Below are 21,377 nucleotides of genomic sequence, written 5' to 3' on the forward strand. Positions count from 1 at the left end.
TCACTGCTGAATAGTATTCTAGTATGTGCATACAGCACAACTTACTTATTCACTGTGTTGTTAACAAATTGTGTCGCTACTTTAAAAATTCATGTATATGTTCTTTTAGTAAACATTTGCATTTCTGTTTAATATATTCTTAAGAAAGGAACTTGTGTATATAACTAGGAGTTGAATTCTTGGGTCAGAGGATATGTATAGGTTCAGATTTTTATGACACTGCCAAACAGATTTATAAAATGATAAACCAATTTACACTCTCACCAGGAGGGGATAAAATGGCAATTGCTCCACATCCATGCCAACATATCTTTCTCTTACATTTCAGCAATTCTGGTGAACGGCTACTAGTATTGCCTTGTGATTTTAATATGTATTTCCCTAATAAACTACTGAAGGTGAGCACATTTTCACATGAATATTGGCCAATTGGTACCATCTTTTATATAATGCCTGTTAAAATCTTTTGTCCATTCTTATTGGATTATCTACCTTTTTATTATTGTCAGATTTAATATATTCTGAACCCAAATACTTTGTAGAATATTTCTATTGAAAAGATTGTTTTATATGCATTTTCTCTCATCAAGCTGACATTTGGTGAAAATAAGTTCTTAATTTTAATGTAATACCACACTTTTTCCCTCATTTATGTAAATTTTTGTCTTGTTTAATAAATCTTTGTCTTCTCTAAGGCATGAAGATATTTTCCTATGTCTTTCTAAAAAGCTTTATTGTTTTACCATAAACACCGAGACCTGCAATCTACCTAGATTGTTATCTATCTATGTAGTTACATAAAGGTCAAGATTTGTCTTTATTTAAATTTGTCTTTATTTAAATAAGATTTAAACAATAACTGTATTCAAATAATTTTAAATTTAAAAAATACTTAAATTTAAATTTTTGTATTTAAAAAATTGCTACTTTATTTACTGGGCAACAGTTCTCTACTACTCTCTGATGCTGTATATCCTACAAGTAGATGTGCTGACTGCTTTTTGTTCTACATTTTCACAGATATTTCTATAGTGAACATGCTTGGATAAGTGAGAAAAGAGCACTTTTAGAGCACTTTTGTTGTGGCTTCATTATATTAATGCTGTGATTCCAATTTCAAAGTATAGAATCGGTAACTGTATTTTGCACACTTGTTTCTGCATATGCTTCTAAATTCTAAGAGTGACAGTGGAACACATAAATTGCTATCCTTTCCCTCATGTATGGTCCAACAGTAACAACACAGAATCCCAGGAGGAGAAAGGAAAGTCCCAACTTCGATTAGGGACTTAAATGAAGCAGTGTCTCAATGCAACAGACCTCTTGTCCCACAGGAAAAATTTACCAGGGGCTTGAGGTTTACAGTAGATTAGCCACCAGCTGAATTCCATTGTCCCTACAGCCCTGACTGTCCCATACATGGTGATGTCACTGACTGAGGGCAGTGGATACACTGACTTGGACATTGCCAAAGTCTTCTTTGCATCCCACTAGCACCGAAAGAAGACTGATTTTCATTCATGCTACAAGGCTGCAAACATACATTTGCAGTACTCCCTCTGCTGCTGCCGCTGCTAAGCCACATCAGTCGTCTCCGACTCTGTGCGACCCCATAGACAGCAGCCCACCAGGCTCCCCCATCCCTGGGATTCTCCAGGCAAGAACACTGGAGTGGGTTGCCATTTCCTTCTCCAATGCATGGAAGGGAAAAGTGAAAGTGAAGTCGCTCAGTCGTGTCTGATTCTTGGCGACCCCATGGACTGCAGCCTACCAGGTTCCTCCATCCATGGGATTTTCCAGGCAAGAGTACTGGAGTGGGGTGTCATTGCCTTCTCCACAGTACTCCCTCAGGAGTATCTAAATTCCTCTTCCATTTACTACAAGGGGGAGATGTATTTTGATGACCACTACCTACGATACCCAAAACTTTCAATGATAGAAGATATTCAGTTGGTTGTAGGGTCAGAGGCCTGACTCAATGGCTCTGACTTTGGTGTTATTATACCATCATCAGCAAGGAAGACTGATCAAACCTAACAAAATCTAGAGACCGCTCATCAAGTTTTGGGGCACTCTGCAGACAGAATCACAGTGCTCTATCACTCTGGAAGTTAAGGAAAACTGTCTCCCTTTCCCCCAACCAAAGGCCAGCCTAGCATTGGATTTTGGATTTTTGAGTATTGAACACAGAAGACAACTCACTTAGAGTTTCTCTTTGGTCTTTTGTATTAGCTGATCCACAGACCTGCCCTGAATGCTAACCAGCAAGCTGTGGTATGCTCCGTACTTTGAGCTGAAAGTGAAAGTGAAGCCGCTCAGCCGTGTCCGACTCTTTGCGACCCTGTGGACTGTAGCCCACCAGGCTCCTCTCTCCATGGGATTCTCCAGGCAAGAGCACTGGAGTGGGTTGCCAGTTCCTTCTCCAGAGGATCTTCCTGACCCAGGGATCGAACCGGGGTCTCCTGCACTGCAGGCAGACGCTTTAACCTCTGAGCCACCTTACCACAAACCTAATACACCGATTTCAGCTGCGAGGCTCTGTGACTGATGGTTTTGTGTGCTGGAGCCTCTAGAAAAAGAGAGGAAGCCCCCATTCAGAAGCATTGTTGCTTGTATAGGAGTCACGGACTCCCTGAAACAGCTACATGTAAAAGCAGCTCTTAGCTTATTCTGGGGAAGAAAATGGAAACCCACTGCAGTATTCTTGCCTAGAGAATTCGGTGGAGAGAGGAGCCTGGTGGGCTGCAGTCCACGGCGTCGCAGGGAGTCAAACACGACCGAGTGACTAACACCAACACTTAGCTTATTACTGGTCTCTTGGCATAACCAAAGTCCTGACTCACAGAAAACTTGGGTTTGTGGACTGATACTCTCGTTTGGAGATGAACCAAAACAGACTCACCACTAACCATTTGACAAGCCTTGCTTGTCAGCTGGAACTGGTCTGTTCAAGCCATGGAGGTGATCATAAAAGAGCCATAGATGTTTAAAGAAACACCACCACTAGACCACATAGCCCTCAGAATACTGTGGAAATTTCTTTCAAATGAAGTTACTTTCTTTACTCTGGGAAGATTTTCAGAGGGACTACTGATACACTATCTGTATATACCCTGAAGGCAGGTGTCTCCACTACTCTACAAGTAATCCGACTAGAAAATGTGGTACAAGAAAACCTGTCCCTAATTTTAGTTGAAATAATCAATGCCACCTCACCCCTGGAAAGCACTCTGGTCAGCCTCAGTCACTGGGCAGCACTGTCATGGACGACTGAATTGCCCGAAACCTCATCCTTGCAGGCCTGGGGAGAATGTATGCAATTACTAACCCATTCTGCTATGCCTGGATGAATACCTCGGGCTAAGTGAAAAAGTCAATACAGAAACTTAAGGAGAAAGTTATCTTGATAAGGTAGATCCTGAGGACCAAGAAATTTGGTCAGCTGGCTGCGTCCAAACTTTGCTAGCATGATTGAGGCCAATACTGCAGGTGGCCTTATCCTGTTCTTTGGAGTCTCCTTTAATTAAATACTGTATGAAAAAAAAAACCACTGAATGATTTAATCCCTATCTCTGCTAATTATATTAATCATTGTCAAACAAAATGGTATACCTGTGGGAAAATCTGTCACATGGCCCCTGAAACTGTGTCATGTCTGGCTTTTGGACTATGTGCAATCCAACAGTGGTGTGCCCCTTACCACAAAATCTACTCACCAATGCACTGAAAGTCAGAGCTTTTGCACATATTAACATTTGCTTTTATTTGGCCCACATGTTTTATGTTCCTTCTTTTTCCCCTTTCTTATTTTTTTAAATTGTTAATAAAATATTTCAAGATAATGTACCCTTTACTATTCTCTTAACTGGTTACCTGCAAGTTACAGTATATATTCCTGATTTTTTACAGCATAAAATAAATGATCACATTCACCATCTTCCCATTAATGCCAGAACCTTAAAACATTTAATTCCACTTGCAACCTCTTTTGGAGAACCAATTCTCAATATCTAATAAAACTGACGTACTTAATAGCAACGCCTCTTTGATGTCTAAACATAGATCAACTTTTACAAACGTGCACAAGGAACATGTATACGAGTCTATTTGTCACTTCATTGTTTGGAAAAGTGAAATAGTTGGAGGCAACTTCATGTTGATGTATATGATACAGAAAAAGAAACAGTATGCACAAAATAGAATCCCATAGCAATGTTAAAATTCCCTAAATAGAGATCAATATGAATCTGATAAACATAATTCCAGATAAAAGTAACAGAAGAGTACATACAAAATGATATATAGATTTTAGAAATAGACTGTATGTAGACAGGTACGTAAGAGGTAACAATGTATAAATGTGTGAGAAGGAAAAACTCCAACTTTAAAAGAGGTGTAAGTTACCTCTGGAGAGGGAGGAAAAGAAATGTGATAAAAGAGAAATGCAGAAGTCCTACAAAATTTCTATGTATTAAAAACTAGTGATGCAATGATGGAAAAATGCTCATATTTTAAAATTTTGAACAAGCAGTATTCATATATTTAAAATTTAAGCAAATGCTACTGTTCGTTCTACTTCCCACTTAGCTGACATATTTCATAAATACATACAAGAAAAATTTACATAAAAATTTCACGATGAGTACAATGAGTGGAAATGTCTACCTGCAAGTGTAGTTGCCTCACTGGGTGTTAATATAAACTGATTTTCTATATATATAGGCAAAAATTCAGATGCTCCTATCATAACTAAAGATTCTGAAGCTCTGGACAGAGATAGGCACACAAATGTTGGATTCTTGATCAGAATCTGAAATAGAAATAAGTTACATATGAATTATTTTATTTTATTAGGTAAAGAAAAATAGATATACCCACCTGTATATTAGTGACCGATCCACAAAAAGTTTACCTTTGTCAATAATTGACAATACTATATGTATATAAAAATTGAAACAGAAATTTAAAATTCACCAATATACCATAAAAGACATGCAGTGTTTGAACTATTTTTATTTGCTATTTGCTCTCTATACCACCTATATTTTTATTTGTGACTCTGGCAGTGTGCTAGAACTGCTAGAACTAGAATATTAATTTTCAAACTGATTTCTATATTTCTTAGATATGTATATGTCTTTGAGAATGTTCAATGATGTTTTATACTTGTGTATTTTTAAATAAAATTAAAGTTTCTTTCTCTATCCCTAACCACTATTTCTGAAAACTATCATTTTCTGCGTATTTATCAAATTCATCTTCTGAGTTATATTTAACACATTACATAGTGTCATACCACTCCCATAGGGTTAAATGCTTAAGCCGACTTGAGCTCCCTATTGGCACAAACAAGGTGACGTTAAACATCCCTGTGCAACCCTTAAGGAAATAGGATAGAGTGTCTTTGGAAGTATATATCCTAGAAAGGGATTGCTAGGGCTCCAGGATTTGGTATACCTCATGCCATTATTTCTCCAAATTTTTCTCCAAAATTGTCAATTTATACTCCCACTGTAATATAAGAGAATTTCATTTTCTTCATGTAGCAACTGATACTTTTTAAAATTCACCAGAGCAATATTTCTGATTTCATATCCCTTTCCAGAACTTCGCCATTCTCCAAGAAAGAGGCGTTAAACTTCAAAAGGCCTGACTGCCTCACAGAGCAAGTAATGCTGCAAACTTCTGAGGCCGGGTCATCAAATGACAGTATGACTCCTGCTGGGAGCTCTCTCTCTCAGGAGTCTGGCTGTGGAACTTGATTACCATCTTCTGAGAAAGCCCAGGCCAGAGGGGAGGTCATGTGTGGGCATTCCAGCAAACAGCCAGAATCAAAAGCTAATATCTGGAACAAGCCTTCAGATGACTTCATCACCCAGACTTACTTCATTACAATTGATCAAAACAGATGCTCTATTATTTTAAGCCACTAAGTTTGGGGGTGGTTTGTCACATAGCAACAGATAACTGGCACACCCCACATAATCACAAACACTTTAATATTAGTTGGCTTTCAAAATCTTGCCATGCTGATGAATGTATATTATTACAGTGCTACATTTTATAATTCTCTAACTTCAAATATAACTGAGCATTTCTTCATACAATTTCTTATCTATTTAGTATTCACTTGGGAGTACGACCTGGCTATTTGTATGCTTCCTGAAATTCTTCTGCAGATTTTACAAGAACTCACATTTATTCTAAATACTAATCTTGTGTTGGATTTAGATATCTGTCACCCACCTTTTAACACTGTCTACAGCTTCCTTTATTGAACAGAAATCTTAATGTAATGTATTTAAGAAATCTTAATTATTAATGTCTTAATGTAATCTAATCCATAAATAAGTTCATATTTGACACTATTACAAATCTTGTCTATTCTTTTCATATCCTTATATTGCAAGGTGTTTCTTTCATTTTAAACCTTGACTTTGTCACTTTTATAGTCACATTCTATTAACCTAGAAATCATCTTTTTGCATAATATGAAGTAGACAGCCAACTTCACTTTACCACACAAAGAACCGAGTTAGTCTTCATACCTACTGAACAATTATCTTTGGAGTGCCTCCTCTATCATATGACAAGTTCTTATATACACTAATCTGTAGCTGGGTTTTCTGTTCCACTGGTCTGTTTATTTGTACTGAGGAAATACTACCTTTTCTTTTTTTAACCACTATGGCTTTATATCGGGTCTTATTGTGTACTAGAATAAACATTCTTTGTTTCACTTATTCATGCCCTTGCATGCTCAGTCACTCAGTGACTTCCCTGCCAGGCCCCTCTCTCCATGGAATTTTCCAGGCAAGGATACTGGAGTGGGTTACCACTTCCTTCTGCAGAGGACCCAGGGAGGAGCATGATCTTGCACACCAGAGTAACACCCACTTTTCCCCACAGCCAGTCCCTCCCATCAGAAGCTTGCACAAGCCTCTTACCCTCATCCATCAGAGGGCAGATAGAATCAAAACTACAATCACAGAAAACTAACCAAAATGATCACATAGATCACAGCTTTGTGTAACTTAATAAACCTATGAGTCATGTCCTGTAGGGTCACCCAAGACGGATGGGTCATGGTAGAGAGTCATGACAAATTGTGGTCCACTGGAGAAAGAAATGGCAGACCATTTCACCATTCTTGCCTTGAGAATCCCATGAACAGTATGAAAAGGCAAAAAGATATGACATTACCGGAGAAGAGCAGAGAAATAGTTCCAGAAGGAATAAAGAGGCTGAGCCAAAGCAAAAACAATGTCCAGTTGTGGGTATGTCTGGTGGTGAATGTAAAGTCTGATGCTGTAAAGAGCAATACTGCACAGGAACCTGTTAGATTCTTGAATCAAGGTAACTTGGAAGTGGTCAAACAGGAGATGGCAAGGGTGAACACTGACATTTTAGGAATCAGCAAACTAAAGTGGGTTATTCGGAATGGGTGACTTTAATTCAGATGACCATTACAGCTACTACTGTGGGCAAGAATCCCTTACAAGAAATGGAGTGGCTGTCATAGCCAACAAAAGAGTCCAAAATGCAGTACGTGGGTGCAATCTCAGAAATGACAGAATGGTCTCAGTTCATTTCAAAGGCAAACCATTCAATATCACAGTAACCCAAGTCTATGCCCCAACCACTAATACCAAAGAGCTGAAACTGAATGGCTCTATGAAGATCTACAAGACCTCTAGAACTAACGCCAAAAAAAAAGATGTCCTTTTCATCATAGGGGACTGGAACGCAAAAGTAGGAAATCAAGATATACCTGGAGTAACAGGCAAGTTTGGCCCTGGGATACAAAATGAAACAGAGCAAAGGCTAACAGTTTTGCCAAGAGAACACCCTGGTCATAGCAAACACCCTCTTCCAACAACACAATAGATGACTCAACACATGGACATCACCAGATGGTCACTACTGAAATCAGATTGATTATATTCTTTGCAGTCAAAGATGGATACTCTATACAGTCGGCAAAAGCAAGACTGGTAGCTGATTGTGGCTCAGATCTTGAACTCCTTATTGCAAAATTCCAACTTAAATGGAAGTTAAGTGAGTGAAAGTCGCTCAGTCATGCCCGACTCTTTGACCCCATGGACTATACAGTCCATGCAATTCTCCAGGCCAGAATACTGGAGTGTGAAGCCTTTCCCTTCTCCAGGGGATCTTCCCAACTCAGGGTCAGAACACAGGTCTACTGCATTTAGGCAGATTCCTTACCAACTGAGCTATGAAGAAAGTAGAGTAAACCACTAGGCTACTCAAGTATGACTTAAATCAAATACTTTATGATAATACAGTGGAAGTGAGAAATAGATTCAAGGGATTAGATCTGATAGACAGAGTGCCTATCTATGGACGGAGGTTTGTGACATTGTACAGGAGGCAGTGAGCAAAATCATCCCCAAGAAAAAGAAAGGCAAACAAGGCAAAATGGTTGTCTGAGGAGCCCTGACAAATAAATGAGAAAAGAAGAGAAGTGAACGGCAAAGGAGAAAAGGAAAGATACATCCATCTAAATGCAGAATTCACAGAATAGCAAGGAGAGATAAGAAAGCCTCCCTCCATGATCAGTGCAAAGAAAAAGAGGAAAATAACAGAATGGGAAAGACTAGAGATCTCTTCAAGAAAATCAGAGATACCAAGGGAACATTCATGCAAAGATGGGCTCAATAAAGGACAGAAATGGTATGGACCTAACAGAAGCAGAAGATATTCAGAAGAGATGGCAAGAGTACACAGAAGAACTACAGAAAAAATATATTAATGACGCAGATAACCATGATGTTGTGATCACTCACCTAGAGTCAGGTATCCTGGAGTGTGAAGTCAAGTGGGCCTTATGAAGCATTACTATGAACAAAGCTAGTGGAGATGATAGAATATCCATTGAGTTATTTCAAATCCTAAAAAATGATGCTGTGAAAGTGGTGCACTCAATATGCCAGCAAATTTGGAAAACTCAGCTAAGGCCAAAAATTTGAAAAAGTCAGTTTTCATTCCAATCACCAAGAAGGGCAAGGCCAAAAAAATATTCAAACTACCACACAATTGAACTCATTTCACATGCTAGTAAGGTAATGCTCAAACAGTATTGAACTGAGGACTTCCAGATGTACAATCTGGATTTAGAAAAGGAAGAGGAACCAGAGATCAAACTGCCAACATACACTGGATCACAGAAAAAGCAAGAGAATTCCAGAATAATATCTACTTCTGCTTCACTGGCTATGGTAAAGCCTTTGACTGTGTGGCTCACAACAAACTGTGGAAAATTCTTTAAAAGATGGGAATAACAGACTACCTTACCTGCCCTTTGAAATATATGTATGCATGTCAAGAAGCAACAGAACTGGACATGGAACAACAAACTGGTTCAAAATTGGGAAAGGAGCACGTCAAAGCTGTATATTGTCACCCTGCTTATTTAACTTATATGCAAATTACATCCTGTGAAAAGCCAGGCTGGATGAAGTTCAAGCTGGAATCAAGATTGCCGGGAGAAATGTCAATAAATTCAGATATGCAGATGACACCATCCTTATGGCTGAAAGCAAAGAGGAACAGCCTCTTGATGAAAGTGAAAGAGTAGAGAGTGGAAAAGCTGGCTTAAAACTAACATTCAGAAAAGTCAGATCATGGCATCCGGTCCCATCTTTCATGGCAAATAGATGGTGAAACAATGGAAACAGTGACAGACTTTATTTTGGGGGGCTCCAAAATCACTGGGGATGGTGACTACAGCCATGGAAATAAAAGATGCTTGCTCCTTGGAAGAAAAACTATGACAAATTTACACAGCTTATTAAAAAGCTGAGACATCACTTCGTCGACAAAGATCGGTATAGTTAAAGCTATGGTTTTTCCAGTAGTCATGTATGGGTATGAGAGTTGGATTTTAAAGAAGGCTGAGAGCAGAAGAATTAATGCTTTCTAACTGTGGTGTTGGAGAAGACTCTTGAGAGTCATTTGGATTGCAAGGAGATCAAACCAGTGAGTCCTAAAGGAAGTCAATCCTGAATATTCATTGTCAGGACTGATGCTGAAGCTGAAGCTCCCATGATTTGCCCACCTGAGTTCACCGGAAAATACCCTGATGCTGGGAAAGACTGAGGACAGGAGGAGAATGGGGCAACAGAGGTTGAGATGGTTGGATGGCATCATCGACTCAATGGACATAAGTTTGAGCAAGCTCTGAGAGATAGTGAAGGACAGGGAAGCCTGGCGTGTTGCAGTCCATGGGGCTGCAAATAGTCAACACAACTGAGTGACTAAACAACAACAACAACAAATATTGTGTATCTTTAAACTTATCCTAGTCTCTAATACCATCACATAGAGTTTTAGAGCCCCGAGCACTTGTCTCATGCATCCAACCTGGGCTGGTTATCTGTTTCACCCTTGATAGTATACTTGTTTCAATGCTGTTCTCTCAGAACATCCCACCCTCGCCTTCTCCCACAGAGTCCCAAAGTCTGTTTTGTACATCTATGTCTCTTTTTCTGTTTTGCATATAAGGTTATCACTATCATCTTTTTAAATTCCATATATATGCATTAGTATACTGTATCGGTCTTTATCTTTCTGGCTTACTTCACTCTGTATAATGGGATCCAGTTTCATCCATCTCATTAGAAGTGATTCAAATGAATTCTTTTTAATGGCTGAGTAATATTCCATTGTATATATGTACCATAGCTTCCTTATCCATTTGACTGCCCAATGTTCATCGCAGCACTGTTTATAATAGCCAGGATGTGGAAGCAACCTAGATGCCCATCAGCAGACAAATGGATAAGGAAGTTATGTTTTATTTTTTAATTTTATATTTCTCATGTTGCATATTCAGACACTGCCCAATTACTGGGTTACATCATTTTTATAGCTCCTTCTAGTTCACAATGCAATTTATTCATAATAAGTATTGAGAACTGAACACTAAGAATAGTCCTTATTCTAATGAAAGTTAAAGCAATACTTCATGATTGTAGATAAAATGGAAGACTGTATTAGATATAATGAGCAGAACAAGAAGCAGAGAAATGTAGTTTTTGTCTTGGGTCTGCAACTGCTTTTTGAAGCAACAGTGAGCAAATCACAATCTCTATAAATCTCATTTCTAGCAAGTATTATGTAATAGTAGACAGAGCAATGGCCTCAGAGTCAAATACATGAGGTATTCTTATGGTTTTAACCTCAATTCAGTCACCTGTATATGTGTGTGTGTGTGTAAGTGTGTGTCTAAAATTATACAGGTCTTAGAAAAGTTACTCATCCTTTCTCTTTTATTTTGTTCATCCTCTTTAAATTACTGGTAAAGTAGAAATTATAATATCTAATTTATGGTGATTATGAGAATTGAGTATGTGTAATAATTTAAATAATATCTGATACACATTAATAGTAGGTGCCCAGTAAAGAATACATATCAATTTCATAATTTATAAAGTAAGAATAATCACATCAGATTACTAGATTTGTTAGTTATAAACTTTAGTGTGCCTTAAACCACTTGGAGGATGGTTATAAAACATTATATTGCTAGGTTCTACTTCCAAAGTTTCTGGTTCAGTAGATGTGGTATGGGGCCTAAGAATTTATGTTTCTAGCAAATTTCCAAATGATGATGATGATGTTAATCTGGGAACAAGGACATGAGACAATTTTTGTGCTTAGGCTGACATGAACCAACTCATTGGCTAACTCATAATGCAACTTATCACAATGTTACTCAGGAAAATGAAGTCCAAGCAGACTGTCGGTAGCTCAACAATTCAGTGCTTATAAAGAAATAGAAGATCATTCAGAATAAGATGGAGGCCCATCATGACTGCAACAGTGGGAGTTGCATTGCTTTGTCCCGATTGCTTCAAAGGTTGGAATACTCAGCTTCTTTCTGTCAGTTTATTGTGTCTATGTCTACTTCTGTTTTGGCTACTGACTATTCTCTCTCCATTTGCTTCTTCACCTCAGTGGCTTTTGATAACTCATCTTCTCTATGTCCATTTACCAGAGCTGTGTTAAGCAAGTTTCCCTCTTTCTCCTATGTACACACCCTGAGAGAGACATTGACTAGATATGTTACTTTATAGCAAGGTGCCCCTACCAGTTATTGTTCTCAAGATATGACACTCAGTAAGTTTTGGGGAAATCCAAAGATTATTGACTTGGGCTCAAATGCTGACCCAGATCTACTTTTGGCTAGAACAATTAGAATATATCATACAGAGCACAGCAACTAATGCACAAGGAAACACTTCTGGGCACTTCATTCAGAAAGGGACTATGAGCAGAGCAAAATCAGTATAGCAAGGATTCTCTTACAGGTTTTCCCATCTAAAAAAAAAAAAAAAAACCAGCCTATTTCTTGTCTTAGATGTAACATATGAGAGGCAAAAAAGAAGGCCAGATATATAAATTGGTATCTAAATGGTTTCATGTAGCAAAATGAGGCTTAATTCCGGTACTTGTTGACACACAAAGGGAGAATCTGAATTAGTTCCACAAAACAGAAGACAGTTCTGGGCAATGAGCCATGCCTTGCAGTACTGAGGGTCTTAGTCCTAGGCCTTCACAGAGTTTGTCAGCAACCCAGGGTCTTTACTGTACTAGAGGAAGGCCATGCTGGTCTGGAATTTCAAACTAGGTTCGGTAGTCCTATATGTGCTTACTTAGCTGGAGTTGAAACAAGAGCAGGACTAGCAAAATGTAAAGCATAAGTACAGAGGCCTGAGAAAAGTAGACTGAGATTCAGGACAGGGCTCAAGCAGCAGTGGGATACAAATGTTAATGAAGAAAGCAAACGCAGAGGAATGCTGCAGGGAGGAAATGGTTCCTAAAGATGGGTCGTATAATGCCCCAATTAATTCTGGAATTTTCCCTATCATGTGGTGGAAGCATTAATCTACTGCCTACCCCAATCCAGGTTGCATGATGGGAGACACTGGTCCTGCCAGGAAAAAGGTCGTGGTGTCTATGGACAAATAGAAGGAAAACCAGTCGAGGAGGACACCAATAAATGTTTCACTTCTCAAGGGTTTTACTTGTAATTTAACTTCTCATGGAAGTCATGGATGGGGAGATGTCTGGAACAGACTAATGTGCAGTGACCACCTTAGCAAGGCTCACACTGGGCAGCTGCTCTGGCCCCTCTTGCTTCAGGACTGCTACCCTCTCAGGGGAAGGTGCCACTGCAGGGAAGGGGGTGGGGGGACACACACCTGTAGCGAGCGGAACCAGCTCAGACCCGATTCTCAGGGCTTCTCCTCCAGCACCTCGGGACCCAACCTTACCCAGATAGGGCAAGGCTGGCCACGGAGCCTAGGACAAGCCCTCGCTCATACCTGACTGGCTCTATCCACGCTGTCTCCAGCCCCACCTCCCACCAAGGTGATAGCTGGCCGGTGTACCCTGGGGGAATTCATGACCCTTGCACATTTCAGATCCAGCTCTCCCACCAGAGGCACTGGGAGCACACACACTGTGCTCTCACACAGGGACACCCTTTCGAGTCTGGGACAGTTAACTGCTTTACCTGATTTCATAGAGATATTCACGAGAAAGTTAAACACCATGAGAAGACAGAGGAATTTGTTTCAAATGAAATAACAAGAAAAAAAACTCTAAACAAAGAATTAATGAAATTACAAATAAAAATTTATCAGATAATGAGTTCAAAGCAATAGGAATAAGAATGCCAACTGAACTTGAGAAAAGAATAGATGAACACAGTGAGAAATGTAACAAGGAAATTGAAAATATAAAAAGAACCAGTCATAGCTAAAGAATACAAGAATTGAAATGAAAAACACACTAAAAGGAATTAACATCAGACTAAAGGACATGAAAGAAGGCTTAACTGATCTAGAAGGTAGAATGATGGAAATCACCCAATCAGAACAGCAAAAAGAAAAACAAGTTTAAAAAATGAGGGAAATTTAAGGGACATGTGAAATTTCATCAAGTGTAATATCATGTGCATTATAAGAGAAGAAAAAAAGAACAGGGTTAAAAATATATTTGATGAAATTATGGCTGAAAAATCCTGAACTTCAAGAAGGAAACAGATAACTATGTACAAGAAACACACAGTCTCGAACGAGATGAATCCAAAGATATCTACACCAAGACTTATCATAATTAAAATGGCAAAAATTAGAGATAAAGAGAGTTCTAAAGAGAAGGAAGAGAAAAATAAAGAGTAACTTGTAAGGGAACCCCCCACGTAGCTATTAGTGATCTTTCTGCAGAAGCTTTGCAGGTCATGAGGGAGTAGCATAATATATTTTACTGCTAAAAGGGAAAAAATCTACAACCTAGGATATTCTACCCAGCAGAGTTATTGCTCAGATTTGAGGGAGAGAGAATGAACTTTTCAGACACAAAAAAACAAAAGAAATCATGAATACTAAACTGACCTTAAATAAAGTGTTAAAGGGTCTTCTCTAAGTTGAAATGATAATAACAATAAGTAAGAATTTATGAGAAAAGAAAAATTCCACTAGGAAAGGCAAATATATAGTAAAGGCTATGGATCAACCACTTTAAGCTAGTATGAAGATTAAAAGACAACGATTGTAAAATCATCTATAACTACAATATTTAAGGGATAAATATGGAAATATAAATATGACATCAACAACACAAAAAAATGGATGAGGGAAGTAAACAACATAGATCTTTTAGGATGTGTTTGAGTTTAAACAGAGAACAGTTTCAAACAAGTAGAGTTACAGGTCAACATATATGAAGCCACATATATGTAATCACAAATCAAAGACCTATAATAGATACACAAAATTAGGAAGAAAAATACAAGTAAACCACTAAAGAAAATCATAAAAACACATGGGAAAAAAACAAAAAAAGAGAAACAGAGAAGAACTATAAAAACAATCAGAAAAAGTAATGAAGTGAAAATGAGTACATACCTATCAATAACCACTTTACATGTCATTGGGAAAATGCTCCAATCAAAAGACCAATGTTGGCTGATTAGGTAGAAAAAACAAGATCTATCCACATACTGCTTAGAAGAAACACTTCGGAGCTAAAGACACACACACAAGCTGAAAGTGAGGGGAAAGTAAAAAGACAGTTCATGGAAATGAAAAGAAAGCTGGGGTTACAATACTCATATCATACAAAACAGACACTAAAACAAAGTCTATAAGAACAAACAAAAGCATTATATAATGACAAAGAGATCAATGTAAGAAGATGGCATAACATTCATTAACATGTGCACCTAATATATAAGCACCTAAATATACAAAGCAAACACTAACAGACATAAAAGGAGAAATTAACAAGAACACAAAAATAGTAGGGGACATTAATACCCCATTTATATCAATTGACACACCATCCAGACATAAAATCATACGGAAATGGTGGTCTAACATGACACATAAGATTACTTAGCTTAACTAACATCCATAGAACACTCCATCCCCAAACAGCAGACATACATTCTTTCAAGTGCACATAGAGTGTTCTCCAGGTCAGATCATATGTAGGCCATAAACTAAGTCTCAAAAAATTTAAGAGGACAGAAACTATATTGAGCACTTTTTCTAACCACAGTGGTATGTAACTGGAAATCAGTTATAGCAAAAAAAAAAAAAATGGATAAAGCACAAAGGTGGAGACAGAATAACATGCTACTAGAAAATCAATGGACCAGTGAAGAAATCAAAGAGGAAAACAGAAAATATACAGAGAAAAATGAAAATTAAAAAGACAAATTCCAAAATCTATGGGATGCAACAAAAGCAGTTCAAAGAGGGAAGTTCATAGCAATACAGACTTACTTGAAGAAACAAATCTCAAAAACAAACAACTTAACTTACCATCTAAATAGAAAATATCAACAAAATCAAGAGCTGTTTTTTTTAAAGATAAGCCTTAAGCTAGGTTCATTAAGAAAAAAAGAGGATACAAATAAACAAAATAAGAAATTAAAGAGGAAAAATTACAACTGATATCACAGAGATACAAAATTATAAGAGAATACAGCAAATAGTTAAAGGCCAATAAATGGACAATCTAGAAAAAATGGATAAATTTCTAGAAACATACAATCTTTCATAACTGAATCTAAAGAAGAAATAAACAATCTGAACAGATCCATTACTAGTAGTGAAATTGAATTTGTACGAAAGTCCAGGACTGGGCAACTTCATAGGGGAATTCTACCAAGCATATAGATAAGGGCTAATACTTATCCTTCTCAAGTCATCTCAAAAAATTTTAATAGGAGGGAACACTCTCTAATTCATTCAATAAGTTCACCATTACCCTCATACCAAAATCAGATAAAGATAAGCACGTAAAAATAAAACTACAGGTCAAAATTTCTGATGAATATAGATGCATAAATCCTCAAAAAAAATTAGCAAATTGAATACATGTTTGCTAGTTTTGTTGCTTTGACTTGTAGGTTCATAAGAGCAAAATTCAGTCATGACCCATGAGAAGGGCTGACAGGAACTTTGCCTGGGTAAGGTCCTATAGGCCATTCTGAAATAAACATTTCTAAATGAAAAAAAAAAAAAAGTTGTTTGTGAGAGTATTTGTGAACTTCTAAAGTTCTTTTCTAAGTTATTTAAATATAATAAAAAGATAATGCTAATACCTCTGTCATCTTATTAAATGGCTTATTTATTTATATAGAGAAAAAATAAATTCATTATAATATGAAAGTTAAAAGCAATAAAAGAAGGAAAATACTTGGCATCAGTCTTTGACACTAACCAAGTTCGTAGTGATGCCACATAGGTGAAATGGGTCCTATTTTCCATTACCTATAAAATAAGTGGGCTAATTAAGACTTCAAAAGTTCCATTCAGATTCAAGTTGAACACTTTATGGTTTTCTTAAATTCACAACAAAAATATTGTACATGTCAATTTAATTTGCTTGTTCATGTAAAATACTTTACCCCAAAAGTAGCAAATAAGTCCTTGATACTAGGTCCAAATTCCTGATCTTTTGTTTGATCTCTGTCCAAAATAGGTGACTGTTTATGTTTCCCAGCTTTTATCCTTGCTGTTCCTATACATTAACAAGGAGAAGAATCTTATAACATGTTCAAATAACTAACACACATATAATAAGCATTCATACACACCCCAACATATACCCAATTTGTCCTGAAATGGTAAGTGAATTATTTTTGAACAAGCTAAAGTCAAGCTGATGGCCCCTGGTGGCTCAGACGGTAAAGCGTCTGCCTGCAATGTGGGAGACCCAGGTTCAATCCCTGGTTTGGGAAGATACCCTGGAGAAGGAAATGGCAACCCACTCCAGTACTCTTGCCTGGAAAATTCCATGGACTGAGGAGCCTGGTGGGCTACAGTCCATAGGGTCCTAAAGAGTAGGACACAACTGAGCGACTTCACTTTCACTTTCAAAGTCAATCCAATAAACTAAAAGACATGCTCTTCTAAAACAGTGCTGTCCTAAAGAACTTTGTGATAAGGAAAATTTCCCATATCTGTACTCTCCAATATCTCTAATATCATAGCCATTAGCTATGATGTGCTATTAAATATTTTAAAATGTAGCTCCTATGATTGAGTAAATGGATTTTTAATTTAAATTAAAATTTAAATAGCTACATATAGTGACTACAGTATTTGACAGCATAGCCCCAAATATAAAAGCACAAATTTGATATTACTAAAAATATTTTGTACCAATTAAATGCACTACCATTAGGAAACTATTTGATTTCTCTAATGTTACATGTATATTCCAGTGTTTCCCAAAGACTTTTAATAATTATTACTTTACCTTATAACATAAATCATGATAGGTAAATAGGATTAAATATGCTTCTTTTGTTGAGAAAATTTTAGATAGTATGAAGCATTTTCAGACAGGAATGATTAAAAAACAAAAATATGTACTAATGACAGTCTGGTACATAAATAAAATAATTACTTCGGTGGCATGCTTTATTCGTTCAAATAATACTAGCACATGTCACTGTTTGTTCATCACAGAAAGAAATGTACACAGAAAGAAATGAAATTCAGTCATATTCTGAGAATTGGGGATCAGGGTTGGGGTGAGCAATATACTCTCTTTTAATTTAATGAATTATATTTTTATAGTCACCTCGTAAACTCTGTGGAAAGCATGAAAATGGTATTAATGTAGACCATGCAATAACTGCAATAATAACAAAATAACTCCACCAAGTCTGCCGCCAACGTTCTTTATCACCACTGTCTCCAACACTTTAATAGAGAAAATGAAAATTTTCAACTTTGCATAGTTTATTACAAAGTCATAATTAAACAGAGAGAGAAAGAGCATTTTCTGTTAATTTATCTTTGTTATTGCTTTGTTCTGCTGAGATTGAGTGGTTGTGAGTTCTCCAATCATGCGGTTCTCTTCTGTCATGTAGGATGCTAAATTTTTTTCCTTTCCCCACTTTTCCCCTGTCTGCTCAGGTGGTGAACAGTAATTCTTTGCCCCTTTTAAACTTCTTTCTCCGACAGAAGTTACACATTTAGAAGACTATCACTCTAAATACCATCTATTTTTTAAAATAATTCTTACCCCCCTTTAAATCATGTGCCAAATTCTTTAGAACAAGCTTGGCCCTTTAAATTGCACAACCAACAGTTTATCTGGGTATCTGACTCATTACTATTCCTTGGTAATCTTTTTCTTATTGTCCCTTCTCTGAACTCTCAGATTGAGCATGTTTTAGCCTTCTAGTAATCCTAACTCATCACGCTTTGATAGCCTTTGTCTTCTATCTCCCCTGTGGTTTTTCTTGGTCTATCTTTGCAAATCACAAAGCTTTGCAGTGGGCCAAGTAACATGGAAATGTGAAGGGTCCTCTGCTGGGATTTTGTTGATTTTTTTCCCCTTTTCAGTCACAGTTGCTTTGTAGTGTCAACATTCTTTGTTTCCAATAATGCTCAGGCCGTGATTTTTTGGGGGGATTTTCATGTTGTGACATTATTTTATATCATTTAGGGAGGAGACTTGGGGAAGGTGATTACCACATCGCTGCCATTATCTTCAGTTCCACACACATTTAAGATGCTGTCCAACCAACTGTTGTGGGAAAAAGTCCACATCCATGGGAACCAGTTTTGGTGGTACTCTAATGCCAGCAGGAACTGCTGTCAACAGAACCTAGTGAGTAGCCTGCATATAGGCCTCGACTTTCACAAAGTATGGAGAATATTCCCAATTTATTCATTGATGGGACAACTTCCTATCCATTGTTACATTATTCAGGAATAAAAATGCCAACTTGCAATGACACAGGGTTACAAATTTGATATCCATAATTCAGTAGGGATATATACATGTGGATATGTTATGCCCAGGGAGTTTCAACTCCAGATTATCACTGGACTCTGTTTCCTTGTTGATTATAAGATTCATAAAATTTCTATTTTTCTCTCTTTTAAAGTATTTATAAAATCATAGCTTTTTATCTTTTGGAAATCTTTCTTTTTACATTTGAACCCACCTATGTATTCTAACTATATTTATGCATTGGTTCCAATTATTACCGTGCAACTACTCTCATTTGACACACAAATCCAACTGTTACAAGTCAAAATATTTTATTATAACCTATAATTATCAAATGTATCTGGAAGAGCAATTTTGTAAAAACAGTCCCTTATTTGATGAATGAGGACTTATTTAACAATATAGAAAATAATACAATAAAGCTTTAGTTATTGAAACCCTTTAGTATTGGCATGAAATAAAAAAATATATCAGGGAACATACTAGAGATACAGAGACAGGAAGAAAAATCTATACATACAGGAAAATTTTACTTATCATAAAGATGGTATTTAATATCATTAAAAATTAAATTAATTTTTAAAAAGTCATGGAATGACTAAAAAATGTTATCAGTATAAATAAACATTCCTTTCAGGAAAAAATATAAATGTGTCCCATTTCTCATATTATATGCAAAAATAAACTGAAATTGATGTTAAATTTAAATGTACAACCAAACCCAGACAAGGACACCACAAGTAAAGAAAATTACAGGTCAATATCCGTGATGAACGTCAGTGCAAAAACACTCAACCAAATACTAGAAAACTGAACTAAACAGTACATTAAAAGGATCACAACCATGATCAAGTGGGATTTGTTCCAAGGATGCAAGGATGATTCAACATCTGCAAATCAATCAATGTGATTCACCACATTAACAAAATGAAGGATAAAAATCATATGATGATGCCAACTAAAGCAGAAAAAGCATTTGAGAAAATCCAACATCCAGTTATGATGACAGATACTCAGTGGATTGGGTATACAGGGGACATTTTGCTGTTTAGTCTCTACACTGTGTCTGACTCTACTGCAACCCCACGGACTGTAGCCTGCAGACTGCTCTGTCCATGGGATTTCCCAGGCAAGAACACTGGAGTGGTTTACCATTTCCTCCTCCAGGGGATCGTCCCGACCCACAGATCAAACTGCATTGGCATGTGAGTTCTTTACCAATGAGCCACCAAGGAAGTCCATAGAGGACACATACCTCAACATTAAAAAGGCCATACATGACAAACACACAGCTAACATCACACTGAACAGTGAAAAGCTAAAAACATTTCTTCTGAGATCAGATAAAGGCAAGGATGCTTAACTTTCTCCCTTTTATTCAACATAGCATGGGAAGTACTAGCCACAGCAATTAGGCAAGAGAAAGAAATAAAAGGCAACCAGATCAGAAAGAAATAAGTAAAATTGTTTCTGTGTGAAAATGGCATGATATTACATATAGAAAACTCCAAAAACTCCACCTAAAAACCTGGTGAGGGCCCCAAGCTATGACACCATTCTATTAAGAAAGATATTTCTGGATAATGGTGTGCAGATTAAGACCAGGAAATTCTGCAATTACCGTACTGTCATATTGCCTTTGTCTTATCGTGCATTCCTAGCCAAAGATTAGAGAGATAATCACAGGAATGAGATACCACAGGGATGAATAGGGCATCTATATGAACGGTAGTGATAGCGTAAGCACTGCTGGGAAAATGAATATTGTTATGAATGAATATTTGTGTCCCCTGCAAATTCACATGTTAAGATTCCTTTTAATGGTTTTAAGAAGTGGAGCTCTGGGGAGGTGACTAGGTTGCGATGGTAGAGTCTGCATGAATGTGATTAAAAACCCCAGACAGATTTCTTTCCCCTTCACCAGTGAAAGGACACAGGGAGAAAATAGCTGTGTCTATGAACCAGGAAGCAGGATCTCACCAGACACTGAATTTGCCAGCACCTTGACCATGGACTTGTCAGCATACAGAACTATAAGAAGTAAATTTCTGTTTTTGTAAGCTCAGAGTATGAGATTTCTATTC

The 21,377-nt window shown here is 37.2% G+C and overlaps 1 protein-coding gene across 1 annotated transcript in view; it reads right to left on the minus strand.

Moving 5' to 3' along the window:
• LOC136158654 (solute carrier organic anion transporter family member 6A1-like) overlaps positions 1 to 21,377 on the minus strand; it is a 99,764-nt gene that overhangs the window by 48,384 nt on the left and 30,003 nt on the right. The window contains 3 exon segments of the mRNA XM_065920467.1: positions 4,666 to 4,810; positions 13,350 to 13,540; positions 18,130 to 18,251. Of these exon segments, the coding sequence (XP_065776539.1) occupies positions 4,666 to 4,810; positions 13,350 to 13,540; positions 18,130 to 18,251 (458 nt within the window).

Source organism: Muntiacus reevesi, chromosome 1 (genome assembly GCF_963930625.1).
Source record: "Muntiacus reevesi chromosome 1, mMunRee1.1, whole genome shotgun sequence".
NCBI classification, from domain to species: domain Eukaryota; kingdom Metazoa; phylum Chordata; class Mammalia; order Artiodactyla; family Cervidae; genus Muntiacus; species Muntiacus reevesi.